Below are 17,698 nucleotides of genomic sequence, written 5' to 3' on the forward strand. Positions count from 1 at the left end.
AAGGATTAATCCCAATCTGTTGTTATACGGCATTATACTATCTCTATTACCTAAAATCAGTTTTAGATCTAACATGAAGTTCTAAAAGTTCTACTGACATAAGGTAGACATTCCATCATAGAACAAAATAAAATCCTTAACAAACAATTCAGATTAGATAAGCAAATATAATTGTACTAGGGAATCTGAAAGTAAATGTTTTAACAAAGTTATACATGCTAGGATCATAACCCCTAAAACTAAGAGTTGTTTTCCAAAGAAAAGCTTCTAATCTCACCATTGCAAATAATCAGATCCTAAATATTCATACACATGTTAAGAATCTGCTAAAGACACATGCACAATATTATCATCAATCCTAGTTACCAGAATAGTCATCTAGCATACTAGTTCAACATTATCTATTGTGATGCTATCATGCTTGTGCTTGTGTGTTAAACAATTCTACTCAGAGATTTAATTATAACATGTTTTGAATATAAAGAAGTATGTATTGCATAGTTAGAAAGAATTCATACCTGAGAAGTGCGAGTTGAGTCATCTTCAGAGAATGCTAGGATAGCCAGATAACCATAATCATCCTTCTCATCAGCAACTGATCCATCTCACACCTTTCCTTATGTAGCATAAGAACTTGTTATGATGCTCTAAGCATCCACTTAGATTCCATACAAACCTTATCATCCTTGTTTGTCGAGGCTTCAATATATATGGCAACCCTTCTTTTGCTAAAGATACCAAAAATATTGTGTGCGCTGACCAACTCAGTTTGCAAACAGCTTGTTGAATTGAACCCTGAAGAGTCTCCACTTAAAACCAATGGATTCTATCTGAATCTGACATGACTAAACCTCTCAGACAGTGTTATGCTAATCCTTGAAGTTCTGTACTCACATTCTTCAAAAATGTTAACTTTCGTCGACGTGAGCTTCTTCAAATTCAGCAGTTACAAACTCTTCTGTTCAATCCTAAGGTTCTGACATAAATGCACGAAACTGATTTGGTGCGGTAGTAACTCGATAATTATATCCATAAACCTCCACAGTTCTCTGTCTTTGATTCAGTTGATTCTGGATGGATTTAGCATTGATACAATTCACTGTGTAATTGTATATCCCTGAATCACTGAGTTAGATTGAAATCCCTTGAAGATTCTTCTGCAAAAACTTCTCTTTTCCTACTACTAGTGGTGCCATTCAAAGTTGACATTCCGAGCCCTGGAAAGATGCTTCATTGTAGATGTAGCAAATTCCCATCCTGATCTGGTGATCTGATAATCAAGTCGGAGTAATTACTCAGATCAAGGCCTGAAGTACCTTCTTCAAAATCCACTTTTAGTAGTACCAAATTAGTCCTTAATAGAATCTTCTTCGAATCACAATGAGCTTTGTCGAATATAGAAAACTGCTTCTAATAATCCTTTGAGAAATCAATTGGATTGGGTCATCAATGTACTTCCATTACCGGTTCTGAGAATCTGGTATTTGAAAGCCCGGTGTTTGTCTTGTAATCTGTCAGCCTGATCTGTCTCAACTAAATGTCAATCTGATTTGTCTTAGAGTAGAATTATTAAAAAGGTTACGGGACACTTGATTATTTAAACTAAGTTTAAATTATAAAGAAAATAAATTTAAAAATAAGTTTTAAAATATGAAAGAAAATAAAGTATAAAATAAACTTAGTTAAATCTATAAAGTAAATTTAATTATATTTAAAAAATAAATTCAAATAAATTCATAATAAACTGAATAAGTTTAGAACAAATTTATTTCAAATTCATTTAGTAAATATATTAAAATTTATTAGATAAATTTAATTTTTGAAAATATTCAAGTGTCTCGTCTCCAATTAAATTACTACTTCCAGAACAAATCAAATTGAACCCTTGAACTTGAACTTATATCCATAATCAATAAAATCCTCTTAAATTTATATTTTATATTTAACTTAAATTTAAATCATAAACTAAAAAAATTTAAATAATAAATTTATAAAATTTATGATAAACTTAATAAAGTCTAAGAGTAAACTTTACAAGTCTGAAATAAATTTAAGCAAATTTATTAAATAAATTTAGTAAAGTTTATAAAGTAAATTTAATTAAGTTTATAAGATAAATTTAATTAATTCATAATAAACTCAATTAATAAGTTTAAAATAAATTAAATCAAATTTATAAAATAAACTTATTAAAATTTAAAGTATAAATTTATAAGTCCCGGTCCAAAGTTCAGTATCCGACAGATAATCCTTACTTAGGCCTACGGACAAATTCAGCAAAACAAACCGGAAGAACATTTCCCCTAATCAAATATCAAAAGCTAGGTTCTTGATTTTACGTACGATAAGGATCCTGATTTGTATATCAATCAGCCTCGCTCTGATACCAATTGTTAGGTCCAAAGTATCGTAGAAGGGGGGGTTGAATACGATACTCACTACAATTTAAAATTCTTTCGAATCTTGCGGATAAACAAATTGCAGTCCTGTAATGGGTTTTGTGTTCCGGATATTTATCGGGTCGGTTTCTGAGGATATGAAAATATTAAACCAACACACAATATTTTCCAAGGTATATCTGTATATTGATAAATACCTCGAAGGGTGCTACAAATCCAAACCCGAAGGTTGGCTACAATGACCACTCCTCTAAATATTACAAGCCCTATCCACTACAAATATTTACGGTACAAAACTAGGCTAGGGTGTGTGTATATTTGAGAGAGTTTGTGCAAAGCACTTGGCCATCCATCCCGAAGGATGATATTTATTGTGAGAACCACAATCACATATTTATAGGCTTTCATAAACTAACCATGGTTAACGAGTTCGTCCTGGACGACTTGAGTTCGTCCTGGACGGATTAGATTGTCCAAAATAAATCTAACTCCAAACATGAAAGTTGCGCCAGTTGACAAAGTCAAACCTTGCGCCCAGTGTTTGGTCAAACCTTGCGCCGTCCAGTGTCCACAGTGTGTCTTCTACTTAGACAAAATGTAGTTTCTTGAACTAGTGCCATACAGGGAGATGACTTAGAGTCGCAACCTTTGACTTGGTCAAAGGTTGCGCTCCAAGTTGCCTTCCCAGTTGAGTTTGCGCCTCAATGCTCCGTTGTAGGGACTTAGAACAATTCTTGTCATTTAAACTTGCGCTTTGACTTCCAGGTCAAAGCTTGCGCTTGGCAGAGTTGCACTAACAGATGCCCTGTATGGGTGACTTAGAATAATTTCTCCTTAGAGCAAGATGCACCACTTGGAGTCGCAAACTTTGACTTGGTCAAAGTTTGCTCTCCAAGTGAAGTTGTGCTCCATGGTGTTGTATGTATGTGACTTAGAAAATATTCTAAGTCCAATTCAAGCTCCATAGTGAAGATGCTCCCTTGTTCTCTCTCTTCTCTTGGGGACGAACTTTGACTTGGTCAAAGTTTGCTCCTCAAGAGTGTGGATACTCCATTGTGATGTACTTAGAAAATTTTCTAAGTGAGGGAGAGCATTTGACTTTTGGTCAAATGTTGCTCCTCACATAGCTTCCTTGTTCTCTCTCATCACTTGGGGACGAACTTTGACTTTGGTCAAAGTTTGCTCCTCAAGAGTGCATGTCTTCACTTGTGATGGTACTTAGAGAATTTTCTAAGTGAGGAAGAGCTGTTGACTTCGGTCAAATGTTGTTCCTCACATAGTAAGAGCTTTCCTTGTTATCACTCCTTTGACTGAGATTGACTTGAGTATGCTCCATCCATATATTTATATTATATTCATAATATTATATAAATATATGTATAAATAAAGATATATATATATATAAATGTATATAAATAATATTTATATAAACATATAGTAATATATATATACATATATTTAAATATATTCTCATACATTTAAATATATATAATATACATAAAATTATATGTAAATATAAATATAAATATATATAGGGATATATATATAATTATCTATAGATATAAATATACACATATTTATGCACATAATATAATATATATATATACACTTAAATATATAAATGTTTATGTAAAATATAAATATATATATACTATATACATATATATTTATTTAAATATATATACATATAAATATACATATACATATGTTTAAAAAACATATATACATATATATTATATATATTATATTTAATTAAATATACATATATACATATATAATTATATTTGTACATATACAAATATATAAGTGCACACATATATAAAATGTCACTTCCTGATATGACTTTCTGTGGAAGCTTTTGACATATGACATTTGAGCAGTAAGCTTTGGCATAGCTGGCATTTGACTTGACTTGGCTTTGGAACAAATGACTTGATATGACTGGATCAATTCTTCGATCGATAAATACTTTGCAAAGCTCCGTACGTGCTGACGCTTAGTGCACTGGTCTGGTTCACAAGCGACTAACACTGAAGTTAAACATTGTACCGTCTTTGTCAGCAAACATTGATCAGTCGGTTCCGGGTTAGTTTATGCTTCAGTTTGTTGATTATAAATAACCAACCAAGATATATAGAAATATCTTGCTTCAGGGGTTGCACTGAAATCTTTCGAGTACTTGGACAACATCTTCATTGCTTCCACAATCTTGAATACTTCAATCTTTATTCTTCACTGAGGCATGAACATATTAATGAACTTCTTCCAGTGAACTTATTCCTTCAAGACTGTAGATGGCTTCTTCAACCTTTGTCTTCGTATCTTCCGATTCCGGTGCAGGCGTAGTGTTATTTACTTGTCCTGTTCTATTGTTGAGTTATCATCCCTATGTAACAGATAGAGTTGTCTTTACATTTAGACTTACAATCTCCCCCTATTTGTTTGTTAATCATAACAAGCAAATCCTCTGGAGGATAACTCAACTAACACTAGAAAAAGTAAAGTCCTGGACTAGTAAATAATGCTACAAAGTTTCTGGATCATATAATACATTTCCAGATTTCATGAATAGAAATAACAAATGTGCATATCACCTTTATTTCTCTGGTTCTTGCTTACCTGCCAGATAATCCTCATAGTATGTCTTGAAGAGAATCCAAAACATTCCATTATGCAAAGAACAATCAGCAGCTTCAATGAATTCTTCAGTGGTAATGAATAAGTTCATGTCTACCACATACTGAAGAATAGATGTATCACCTTATACTTCTCCTCCCGTTACCTTGATCAGGTTCCCCTTAGTGATAAGTAGTTGTCTCCCCTTAGATGAAAGATCAATCCTCCTCCTTAGTTGAAAGAAGAATCTCCCCCTCAGTAGTACACAGCTAAAGAGTAGTTTAATCCCCCTTAGTTGTAGACAGCAGAAGAAAGCTAACTTACTTTTTCTTCCCCCTTTCATATATTCTCCCCCTAAATATATTCTCCCCCTTAGTTGTGGAATCCTCCGAGGATATGTGGTATCAAATATGGTCAAGGAACGTGTCCAATACATCCTGTACCAAAAGATAATATCCCCGTAGAGAACTAAACAACGCTAAAGCTGGGGTCGAAGAAAGAGTTCAGAAGAAGGGTTTACTTTGATTGGGTTGGTGCCTATGCTGAAAGAATAGGTTCCAAACGGAAAAGTAAGGAATAAAAACTGACATTCCAGTAACAACATCCACTTTGTCCTTAGGTATAAATTTGGTAATTAGTGGGTGTCTCACTAAAATGTTCTGCAGGTGTATCACTCAACACTCAAATTTCTCTCGGTTTTTGGGTAAGGGTGTCACTCACGAGTTCTGTAAGTGTATCCCTCCACACAAATACTGAGCTTCCAAAATGCTGAGTACCTGCAAGAAAATCACCTTAGCCGCCCTTGTAGGGGGTCACCGGTGGTGCAATGGGAGTTCGTAATTCCCAGTCCCTGCAGACTCATCAGATAAATCTGAATCATGGTCCAGAAGTTGCCAACCACTAAGTGGCTTATCCAGTTAAGGATCCAGAGTTGTTTGCTCTGGGAGGTTAGACAAAGGCTTAATTATGGCAAAGGCCTAAGTCCTCCTCAATGTCTGTGAAGACACTTGATTCAAGAGAATCATCAACCAAAAGTTCACACCGTGAAATGGAATGAACCGTAGTTGCTTCCGTCAATTCTTTCAACAACATGTGAGTTTTCGATACTAAATATTATAATATGTACCTCACAAGTGTTTCACTCTTCTCAATTTCCTATGTGTTTGCACTCACTCATGCTCACATATTTCCTATGTGAATTTTGTTTTTTGAAAATTATGATAGTTTTCTCTAATATATTGCGGGATGTTTGGGTTTCTAGTTTTCCAATTAATTAAAATTGATTGAAATTTATATAATCAATATATAAATTTATATAATTGAAAACATATTATCATAAAGTACATTTAGTTGTTTTAAATTTTGCTTGCAAAGATAAATAAAAAATAGTATTAAAAGTTTGTAAAAATAGATAATTTGATCATTGAAATTAAAAAAAAAAAACTTTCATCAAAAGAACTCCACCGAGTTAGGGTAGTGCCAATGTGTGCGTATGACTTATGAGAGCATGTCCAAAAGCTTCTTCGTATGGGCTCTCTAGCCAAAATTTGAAGAATATGGAGATGAAATGAACTCCAACAAGCTCTCTGCACCTCTTCAAAAACTCAGGTGCTCTATTTGCTTCCTCAACAATGAGGAGCAGACTTTCCCTCTTAACTATATTTTATATTATTTTTATAATGTACAAAGTACTCAACATACATCATACAGTTTGCATGATTTAGTTGCTCTGAGTGTCCCTCTCAATGACATTTATAATTCAGCGGGACTAATAAAATTATATTGACATCACAAATCCAGCGGGGGCTAGAAAAAAAATATACACTGTTTTTTTTTACGTTAGAGGGGGTTATAGCATTCTCTAATCCCCTCTGGTTCCGCCACTGACTATAGACAACACCGATAAAGTAATACAATTTTAGTTTATCATCTATTCTTCAAGAAAAAGCTGATGTTGGCAATAACATTGAAAAGTACCTTAATCTTAGTGCCTGTTTGATTAACAGAAGTCGGAGCTACTATACTATTACTTAGTGCCTGTTTAGTTAACAGAACTCGGAGCTACTATATTTTAAACTAATCCAAACGGCTGGTATGTTTAAGAGTTCGATTACTTAGCAACTAGAGAGCCAGAGTCGCAGACAATGAGACAAAGATATATATCGCGGTGGGAATCCGTTTTGGTCGAAGAATCTGCAAATAGGCTGTTCGCAGGCCACGCAGTGACCAAGCGGACTGCGGGTCCCGTCCACGTATGCACACATGGCCATTCCCGGATTTTCAGCTGGCACGGTGATAGCACCAATTCTTTGACCTCAGGAAATTTTGGTGTTGGCATTTTAATGCAGTTAGAGATCTATTATTTGGTATTTAAAATTGATATATTAAAAAAAAGAGTAAATACAATTCGAAATTACTATATTCATTAGACACTGATTCGAAAATTAAAATATGTGATATATATTTTAATTTAGAAAAAAAAAGTTTTTAAAAAAATAATTTTAAGTAGGTGGTCAAAACACCTAAAATTATGAAAAAAATCTTGATGCTTTATAATAAAGACCAGAGGGAGTAATAAGATTACACGTTGTTTTGTGATTATTTATGATTCAAGCATCCTCTTTTTGACCTTAATATGAATTTTATTTGGATAAGGTTTGAAATTGTCATTTCACTTGACTATTTGACTATTTGTATCCAGGGATACATTTGTATCTGCCCTAGTTTTGTCAATTACCATTAACTAGTCGGACTGAGAATTAACACGGGGTTTGTTTCCTTACTTTCTCAAAAGTATTTATTGTTGAAAATGTTTATATTTTTTAAAATAAGCACTTTATATAATAACTAATCCTAGATTATTATGTAGACCAAGACTTAAATTTTCGGTAATCTTATAATTAAACAAGTAATTCGATCATAAGTTAAACTTTTATAAATCAAACTGTAGTTAATAGTTGCAAGTTAAACTTAAAGTAAATGAAAACAGTTGATTTCAACTCACTCTTTAATCATGGAACAATTTTTTTAAGATGAATAATACCTCGTCAAGGTCGAATATCTTCTATGCCCTCCTCGGACCTGGATCTGATAATTTAGATAAGAAAAACACTAAAATTTTAAAAAATTTGAATCAATGTAATCTACTTTAAGAAAATCACCAAACACATATAAACACATATAGTGTCTGTTTGGCAAAATAGACTTCAGATTTTTTTCAATAAGAAGTCCGACTCCTATTTGTATTGAATCGTTTGTTTAAAAGATCATATGTACCTTTAATAATTTAAAATATTAATAACATCCATTTTTATTATATAATCAACTTGGAACACTACACCCTATAAATTCAGCAAATTTCACGTCATTTTAACCAACTTGGTAGATTAGTACGACATGATTTAGGATGCCAATATGATTTAATTGTAAGGTTTGTGGACCAATAAAATTGGGCTTTTTTAAACCTAAGTTGCAAAAATAGGGTACAAATTGCAATCATATATATAATATATGCTATTTCAAATTTCAGTTGTAATTTCTGTAACATAAATATTAACTACTTTCGACCAACATTATTATTATTATTATTATATATATAGTTTGATCATCATTTTTTTTCAAAATAAAAATATAAGCAATTTTACAAGTTCTCCTAAAATTTGCATGATGCCTTCAATATTTGTTTGGAACACCGTCGTTGTAAACTTACAACCAGCCCATATCTGACCGCCTCTCTTTTCTGTAAACCCAGTTTGTTAAATTTATCCGGTCTCGGAAGATTGTCGAATTAGTTCAAATTCTTTAAATAATAAATCCTGAAACTTTTTGTGTGCTCTTTTTACACCCCATGCCCCAAAACTTCATATATAATTACTAAAAATGTCATTCAGAAAGCTATTCGTGCATTATTCCCAGACCACTAACAAACAATATATTTTCATGTACTGTGTTGACTTACATTAATTGCTTCACGTGTCCTAACTTCTTTGTTTAGTAGTTTTGCATAGGAAGAAAACATTTCTTCATCAGTTGTCCTCCCCATTTAGGCAGTTCCCACTCTCCTTTTCTTCAAAGCAGAAACACACGAGATTCAACTTCGTCTTCTTCTCCAAATCGGCTTCAGCTTGGTTTCCATTTCGATGACAATTGGCAACCTTAATTTGAATTGCAGGTTTGTTTTGAATTGGAGGCTACATTTAAATTGCTCTTTTGTCTTGATTTTATGTTCAAAAATGAATTGCCTGTTCTTATCTCATATCTCATACATCTTCATTTCTTAAGTACTCTCCCACCCTATGCATAATATTTTAATTAAAATATATATCGGCTCAAGCTATCTGAAGAATGAAAGAGGTTTTTCTGTTAATCTTTTGTTTTTTGCTAATCTGTTAAATGTATTTGTACATCATATCTTTCACTGTATTTAATTTTTATATTGTTTTGTTGGTCCATCTCTCTTATAATCACCTTAAACTTGATAGTTTTCCATCTCTACGTAATGAAGAAGGTATGTTTATAATATATGTTTCCTCGATCTAATGTTGTTTGCTCATGCCTGATTCACTTTTTCCCCCCTTTAAATCAAACTTTAGTTTCTAGGGTTAGGTCTATTAGATCTAGAGCTGTTGTGCATGATGAAAGCAGTCAAAAGAAGACACTACATCCACAGACTGAGCAGAGCAAATCGGTGTCTGGTAACAGTATGATTGAGTTTTGATTATTCTTTCAATGTATACGCCCATACTTTTGTATATTAGTTATCATTGTTTTATTTTTTGCAGATAAGAGTAATGAATTTGATAAAGAAAACAGGCCTAATGGAACTGGTATTGTTGGTGAATCTGTTACTTAGATTTTGTGTGTTACTTGCTAATTTATTGATGACTGTATAATTTGGAGCTCTAAAACATTTTGTGTTCTCTATTCATTGACTTTTACATTCTAGGTTGCACAAAAATTGTTCCACCTAATGCAACAGGGTTGGTTTGTAATTTTAATACACCTCAGTCAGTATGTCACACTGGAACTCATTCCTTCTCAAGAGTAACTAATGTTTTGCCTAGGAAATCATACCAGCTTCATTTTCATATGATTTTGTACTTATTGATATGCCATATAAATCCTTAAAACAATGCTTACAATTCCTAGGCATCCCAGTCACAGGTGGGATTATCAATAGCGAGAGCCCTGCAAGTGTAATTGGTGGTATTTCTGCAAGCCCTGCATCTGAATGCATAACTTCAAGATCTCGTTTGTTTGATTTATCTAATCACCAATCATGGAATATTGGCAATATTTTGTATACTTTGGTTTTGTTTGTGTTTCTATAGTTGTTTATGGTACTGCTTTTAATCAATTGTTATTATTGAATATAAATTTTTGCTATGTCAAAGGGTCAAATGTTAGACCGACAAATGATCTTGACAAGCAAAACAAGCCTAATAGCACTAAGATGACTACTGACAAAGGTACTAAGATTGCCCTTTCCTTTTTGATGCCCATTGTTTTTTGACATACTAATTTTAGGTTCCAAACATAAATTTTCAGGTTCTACAAGTGGTCTGGGTTGTAAATTTACTACCCCTCAATCTGCATGTTACACTGGAATTATGGATTTCACGATATATATCTATATATATATATATATATATATATATATATATATATATATATATATATTAACTGCTCATTGTTATGCCACATGCTATGCTCACCTTATACCTGTTGATAGGCGGAATTATCAATACTTTAAGCTCTGGCATCTCTACAACCCCCAACTCTGAATGCATACCTTCAAGATCTTCTTTGTGTGACTTATCTAATCAACCACGACAGAATAATGGTATAATTATAATGGTTATTTGGATATATATGATTGTTGTTTGTATATGATCATCTTTGTAATGGTTGTAAATTTTAATGTTTTATGTTTTTTTGAATTTCGCAACAGGTCTTTTCAATTCACAGGCTTTTTCTTCTATATCAAATAGAGTTGTTCTGAAAAACAATTGTGAGAACGGAGGTAAACAACCCCATACCTTAATAAGTCAAATTTTGTTCTTATATGTTATTTACTATTGTTTATACAATTTCATTTAAAAAAACAACAGGAATTTCGAAAAGAAAAAATTAGGGCAAAAGAGTCCAAACCAAAACAGCCACTCAAACGACAGGAATTCAGTGTCGGAAGAAATATCGAGTTATTCAGAAGGATGCTATTAATGATACAAGATCACAATTGTTTGAAGATCCTACTGTAACCATTGGTGAATCAGAATTTCCATCTGAGGCTCTTAATGGTAGAATCATTGCATGCTTTAGTATTTTAATTGGCTTAATTCTTACTTTGCAACCTTTTTGAGAATCATGCTTAATTTATGTAGGCATGCCTGAATATTTGGTAGAGGATGATGAGATGTTATATGATGGTGGTAAACTTTAATTTACTGTTAATTAAGCAGTAGAATAAGCATTAGAGTTAATTCTCATGAGTTTGACTACCTCTTTGGTTTGGACTTCCAACAGAATTGTTGTCTAATAGCGACAGTGATGAGGAAGATATTGTTGCTCCTAATAATGATCTTCCTACTATAGAAGGTAGAACATATTATTAGAAGTTAATAATACACAAAACCATTGTTCATTCATTCTGCCTAGCTGATAATTTATCATTGTTTTAGGTTATTGTAGCTTGGGACCTCCTACTGCAAAATGTGTCAAATGTAATGCCATAATGTGGAAGGAAGAACGTGTGAATAAAACTGTTACGAAGGGCCAACCTGAATTTACACTGTGTTGTGCAAATGGCCAGATTAATCTCCCGAAAGCACCTCTTACTCATTCATTTCTCATGCAGTTATATAATGATCCTAAAAAAGCAAGACATTTCAAGAAAAACATCCGCAGTTATAATTCCATGTTTGCTTTCACGTTTATGGGTGGTAGAGTTGATAACTCCATCAACAAGGGAGGTGCGCCATACATCTACCGCCTAAATGGTCAAAACCACCATGTATTTGGCTCTCTTATTCTAAGTTTTGTCAGCTATACATATACGACACAGAGCACGAGTTTGAAAATAGAATGAAGTGGGTTGACACGGATAATGGTGACAAAATATACCAAGATATCGTCAGGGGATTGATGGAAATGCTAGAGTCAACAAATGAGCTGGTCCCATTTTTCAGAATGGCGCGTGATCGCTTCAAAGATAATCCTATTCAAGATCTTAAAATAGTAATGAAAGTATGTCGTGCCGTCACTGGACGTGAAAATTTCATTGGACCATCGAATGAAGTTGGTGCCATAATGGTTGGTGACTTAGAGGACACATGTGGTGAAAGGGATATAATTATTGAGAGCTTTCAAAAAGGGCTGGAACGTATATCGGATATTCATCCTAAACTAATGTCACTGCAGTACCCACTGTTGTTTCCTAGTGGTGAGGATGGGTACCATGATGATATCCCATATGAAAGGAACAAAAACAACGCTGGGAAGAAACGCAAAAGAATAACAATGAAAGAGCTTTACTCTTATAAGATACAAGTTCGGCACAATGAAGGTATTACGTAACTACCATGAATCATGATTTTCTCCTTATTTTGCTTTTTCTGTTTTTCTGATCTGATTTCCTACCTTACACAATTTGATTTCTTCTATTAGGTAGCACTGCAAGGTTCGGTGGTAGATTGTTTCAACAGTATGTTGTGAAATCTTTTTCAGCCATTGAGCAAGCTCGGTTATGGTGGTTTCGTACACACCAGACAACACTACGCAATGATCTCTACTGCAATATAAAAAATAGTCTTCGTTAGGGTGAAAGCTCAACTACTAATGTTGGTAAAGGTTTTATACTACATGCTGGTTTCGTTGGCTCAAAACGTTACATGCAGTAGAGCTTTCAAGACGCTCTTGCTGTATGTCGTTATATTGGGCACCCGGATATATTTTTGACCATGACCACTAATCCAATGTGGGATGAGATTTCAGAGATGATGAAAAATATGCCTGGTTGTTCCTCTGTTGACTCTCCTCTCCTGATATAATAGCTCGCGTGTTCAAACTTAAGCTGGATCAAATTGTTGATGATATAAAGAAGAAGGGATATTTTGGAGTATGTATTGGAAGTAAGTACTCTTCAATCTGATTTTGTTATTTAAATTCTTAACTTGCATGTTCTACATGATAACTGTTTCCATTTTCTATTTGTCAGTAATGTATGTGGTTGAGTTTCAGAAGCGAGGCTTGCCTCATGTCCACATGCTTATTTGGCTTGATGGAGATTCGAAGAAAAAATTGAATGCCAACATCGATGACTTTGTTTCCGCTGAAATCCCTGATCCTGAAGTAGTTTGTGTTGGTTATAATGCAGTTGCTCGACATATGATCCATGGACCTTGTGTTCTGGAAAATACAAAGTCACCATGCATGAAGAACATGAAGTGCACAAAATATTTTCCCAAACAGTAAGAAATTTTATTCTTATGTATTTCCCAGTCAGCACAATTTATATCAAATTTATCACATTCACAAGTACTGTTGAAACTACTTATATCTCATGGTTTCAGTTTATAATATAATGATATATGTATTTTTGTGTGATGCAGGTACTCTTCTCAAACAATTTTTGATCAATCTGGTTTTCCGGTTTACAAACGTCGAAATACTTGAATTACAGTTAAGAAAGGGAAATCATTGCTTGACAACCAGTACGTTGTTCCTTATAATCGAGATTTGTTGGTTAAATACCAATGTCACATGAACGTGGAGATTTGTTGTCCTGCACGCAGCCTTAAGTATTTGTTCAAGTACTGCCTAAAGGGACATGATCGTGCAACAGTGGAAATTACAAACCAGAAGAGCTCAGGTGTTCAAAACGACAATGTTCCAAAAGATGAAATCCAGGCTTATTTTGACGGTCGCTGCATATGTGGTGCAGAAGTAGCGTATCAGATTTTTGGATTTGATGTACACTATCGCTCCATATCAGTTCTACGTTTATCATTTCATCTTCCTGGTAAATGAATTGTACTTTTCGAGAGAATGAGGAGCTGCACAAGGTTGTTCAAAGGGAGAGGTATAAACGCAGTCAACTGGAAGCCTTTTTTCAACTAAACATTGATGATCCAAATGCCCGGAAGTACACCTATGATGAAATCTCAAGATACTATGTATGGAATGAAGCAGATCATATTTGGACAGTCCGAAAGAAAGGTAACCAAATTGGAAGGCTTTTATATACTCATCACAGCTCTGGTGAGATCTGGTACTTACGTCTTTTACTGACAAAAGTCCGTGGTCCAAAGTCATTTGACGAGCTAAAATATGTTGATGGTGTGGTATGCAAATCTTTCAAGGAAGCATGTCAGAAGTATGAATTTTTAGATGGGGTTAAATCTCAAATTGGTCACTAAAGTGGAGGCCATATCTCACTTTAGTGACTCGACTAAACGGGGACTCACATGCACCACTGTAGTAACACATTATCACAGAGACGTTAGTTTGACCCGCTGACTTGACGAAAACCGTTTGAAATCTAACGTTTGTTTCAAATGTAAAAACGTGGCATCTACGTGGACTCCAACTCAGCCCGTCCCAAATAAATTAGTGTAATAAAACTAATAGAAATAATGTAATAAGAGTTATAGAAACATAAGTGCGGCTACAACTGCAATTGGGGGCGAATCTAGGCTGGCAAGAGCGATTTGAGGATAAAACCCTAATCGAAGCAAGCAATCGATTTGGCTCTGGTCGAGGATTTCAAGCATACACAACGAACTGAACGCGAACATCTCTCCATTTCAAGGTATATACCCCTTTCTTACATGTATAAACCCTAGTTTTTTTGCCTTTAATTGCGTCAGTGGTCTGCTATGTGTTATATGTTTACATGTTTGTTCTATTCGTTTACAGCATGTCTACTACCACTACTCTATACCTACACCACCACGGTGATTTTACAAAGCCTCCTAATGTTAAATATGTTGGAGGGAAAACTGAGATTATTAAAGATTTTGATGTTGATCTGTTTTCATTTCGTGATCTTGAGGAGTTTGCTGAAAAATATGCGTATGATGTGTCTTCATCCCTTGTGAATTTTAAGTGTAATGGATATAGTTTTGAAAAGGGTATGCGAGTGATTTATGATGATAATTCGGTTAGGGGTTTGATTAAAATATGTATGCCCTACGGTCGAATAGAGTTATATGTAGATCATTTTGATCTTGATCTTGATGAAGAAATCGATTGTCCAAAAGAGGGTGGGGATCCAGTGGAGGCAAATATGGGGGGGGGGAATGATGAATTTAGTGATGATACTGATGAGAGTGATCTAGAGTATAAAGGGAGTAATGAGACAGAGGAATCTGAGGATGAGAGCTTTGTGCCTGATGAATACGGCAGTGATAATGAGATGAATGCTATTAGGGAGAATTGTAAAAAATTTAAACAGGGGTTGGTAGATTCTATGAACATACCAAATGAAAATGTAGGTGAAGAATCTGAATATGACTCTGAAAATGAGAATCTAAGGTCTTTATCTTCTTCTAGTGAAGATGAAAATGCAAAAATAGGGTATGTAGGTCCACCAAATCCCAAAAAAAAAGTGTTGGGAGGAAGAAGGATAGGTCTGTCGAGCTTCCAAGTTGGGAAGTTGGTCAGAAATTTGTAAATATGGCTGAGTTCAGAGAGACAGTTAGAAGATATGGTTTAATTGACCGAAGGGGTATTCAATTTGTGACGAATGATAGCAGAAGAGGTCAGGTTGCTTATGAGGCTGGTTGTCCTTTCTACATTTGGTGTAGTAAGGACAAAAACAGTGATTCTTGTACTATAAAGACCTTAGTTCACAGTCATTTATGTACCAAGCCATATAGAAACAAGATGGCCTTTGTGAAGTACTTGTGTGATGTTTTCGGGGAGAGGATTAGGAAGAACCCCCAGTGGATTTGTAAGGAGCTTGCTGAGACAATAAAGAAGGAGATAGAAATTGAAGTCCCCAGGATAAAGATTCTTAGACTTAGGAAAATGGCACTTGAGGGAGTTGCAGAAAGTTTGAAAGAACACTACTCGAGGGTTAGAGATTTTGGCCAAGAAGTGTTGTTGAGTAATCCACAAAACACAGTCAAGATATCTGTTAGGCCGAATTAACTCACTATATAGATTGATATAGTGAACACAATCAATAACAGAACACCAGTGTAAGAGAATAATTCAACTAAACTCTTATTCACAAATCACAGTTGGTTACAAATAATCTCTTAATGATTTATATTTTATCACTAAGAGCTGCTAGGTTACACGAATGATATTCAATTGATAACTCATCTAGAGTAAACCCTAAGCTGTGATTATATACACAGTTTCACGATATCTACTGATTGATTTACAATTATCTGCTTCCTAAAATAATCTAATCAGTAGCTATCCTTTTCCTGTTCTGATTAGCATAATCTCCTTGATATTCTCCTTCCTTGTTTATCCAGATCTTCTCCTAGAAATCAGCCGCCTGCAAACTCTGATCTTCGTTAAACTCTGATCCAGCTGGCAGTCGTCAAACTCTGATTTCCAGATAAACTCTGACATTTGCTTCTGCACAAGAACAAGTAAGATACCAGTGACATCATCAAATATGTAACAATCTCCCCCAACTTGTACATTAGACAGAATGAACAAGTTCTATATATTTACTGATGATGTCAAAAATAATCAAGGACAAATGCATGAAATAATTAATTTGCAAAATTAATTACTACTTACAGAACAAACAGAACCACCTATCAAATCAACCTATATCCATAGCTTTCTCTGACAAACTGATTTATCAGATTCTCTTCTTTCTGCTTCAAGGTCTGTATCATCTGGGCTTTAACATTTCTGAGCTCCTCAGTATCTTCCCCAGTTTGATAGATAGCTGCTCTCAAGGCATTTACCTTGCTTCTCTGCATAGCCTCTCCAAGCTGTATTACTCTTGGCCTGTCTGCTTCATTGTTATAACCCAAGATTCTGGTATTTGCAATAGTCTCCATCACAGAGCTATTCTTTTCCATACCAATTTCAGTACCATCATCTTGAGCTATTTGTGGAATGTATTCCTCATCAGACTTTACTCCATAAAATCTTCTCTTTTCACTGATTGTCCTCTTCATCAGATCAGACCATCTCTGAGTAGCTTCATTCTTGATCTCCAACATGTAGTGAAAATGTTCCAGCTCTCTCAGAGATTTCAGTAATAAATCAGCTTCTGAGATTCTATAAACTCTGCCAGACTCCAGAAATATAGCAATTTTCTCTTTATCTTCCGGCCCATCATGAGTATCCATTAGAATTTGTACTGACTCAACTTTGTCCAGATCTTTCTGTGTAACAGCTTCTCCCAACTTCTCAGTCAGTGGATAAGGATCTCTGAAAGTAGTTGCTGGGCCTGTTTGAATTTTCTCTTTTCTGTGACCTAGACCAGTTGAGTCATAAGGTTCCTTTCCTCTGGTTCCATGAGTTCTTACTCTGGTGAGCATTGGGCTCTCCTTGTATAGATTTGTACTAAGGCTTCCATAGAGACTCTTCTTCTTCTGATCTTGAGTCTTTTCAGAGTTTAATTTCAACCAAGAGGCTTTAGTGTCTTCAACTTTCTCTTCTGTTGCTGAAACTTTAACTTGAGCATTGTCAGTGGTTAAAGTCATATC

The 17,698-nt window shown here is 34.5% G+C and overlaps 1 protein-coding gene across 1 annotated transcript; it reads left to right on the top strand.

Annotated features, from left to right (window-relative positions):
• The first annotated feature begins 12,046 nt into the window (after window positions 1–12,046).
• On the top strand, window positions 12,047–13,086 carry LOC135152575 (uncharacterized). The gene is made up of 2 exons (XM_064092916.1): window positions 12,047–12,579; window positions 12,681–13,086. Exons 1-2 carry the CDS (start codon window positions 12,099–12,101, stop codon window positions 12,830–12,832), a joined length of 633 nt encoding a protein of 210 aa, XP_063948986.1. The 5' UTR covers window positions 12,047–12,098; the 3' UTR covers window positions 12,833–13,086.
• The last annotated feature ends 4,612 nt before the right edge of the window (window positions 13,087–17,698 follow it).

This window comes from Daucus carota, chromosome 5 (assembly GCF_001625215.2).
Source record: "Daucus carota subsp. sativus chromosome 5, DH1 v3.0, whole genome shotgun sequence".
Taxonomy (NCBI): Eukaryota; Viridiplantae; Streptophyta; class Magnoliopsida; order Apiales; family Apiaceae; genus Daucus; species Daucus carota.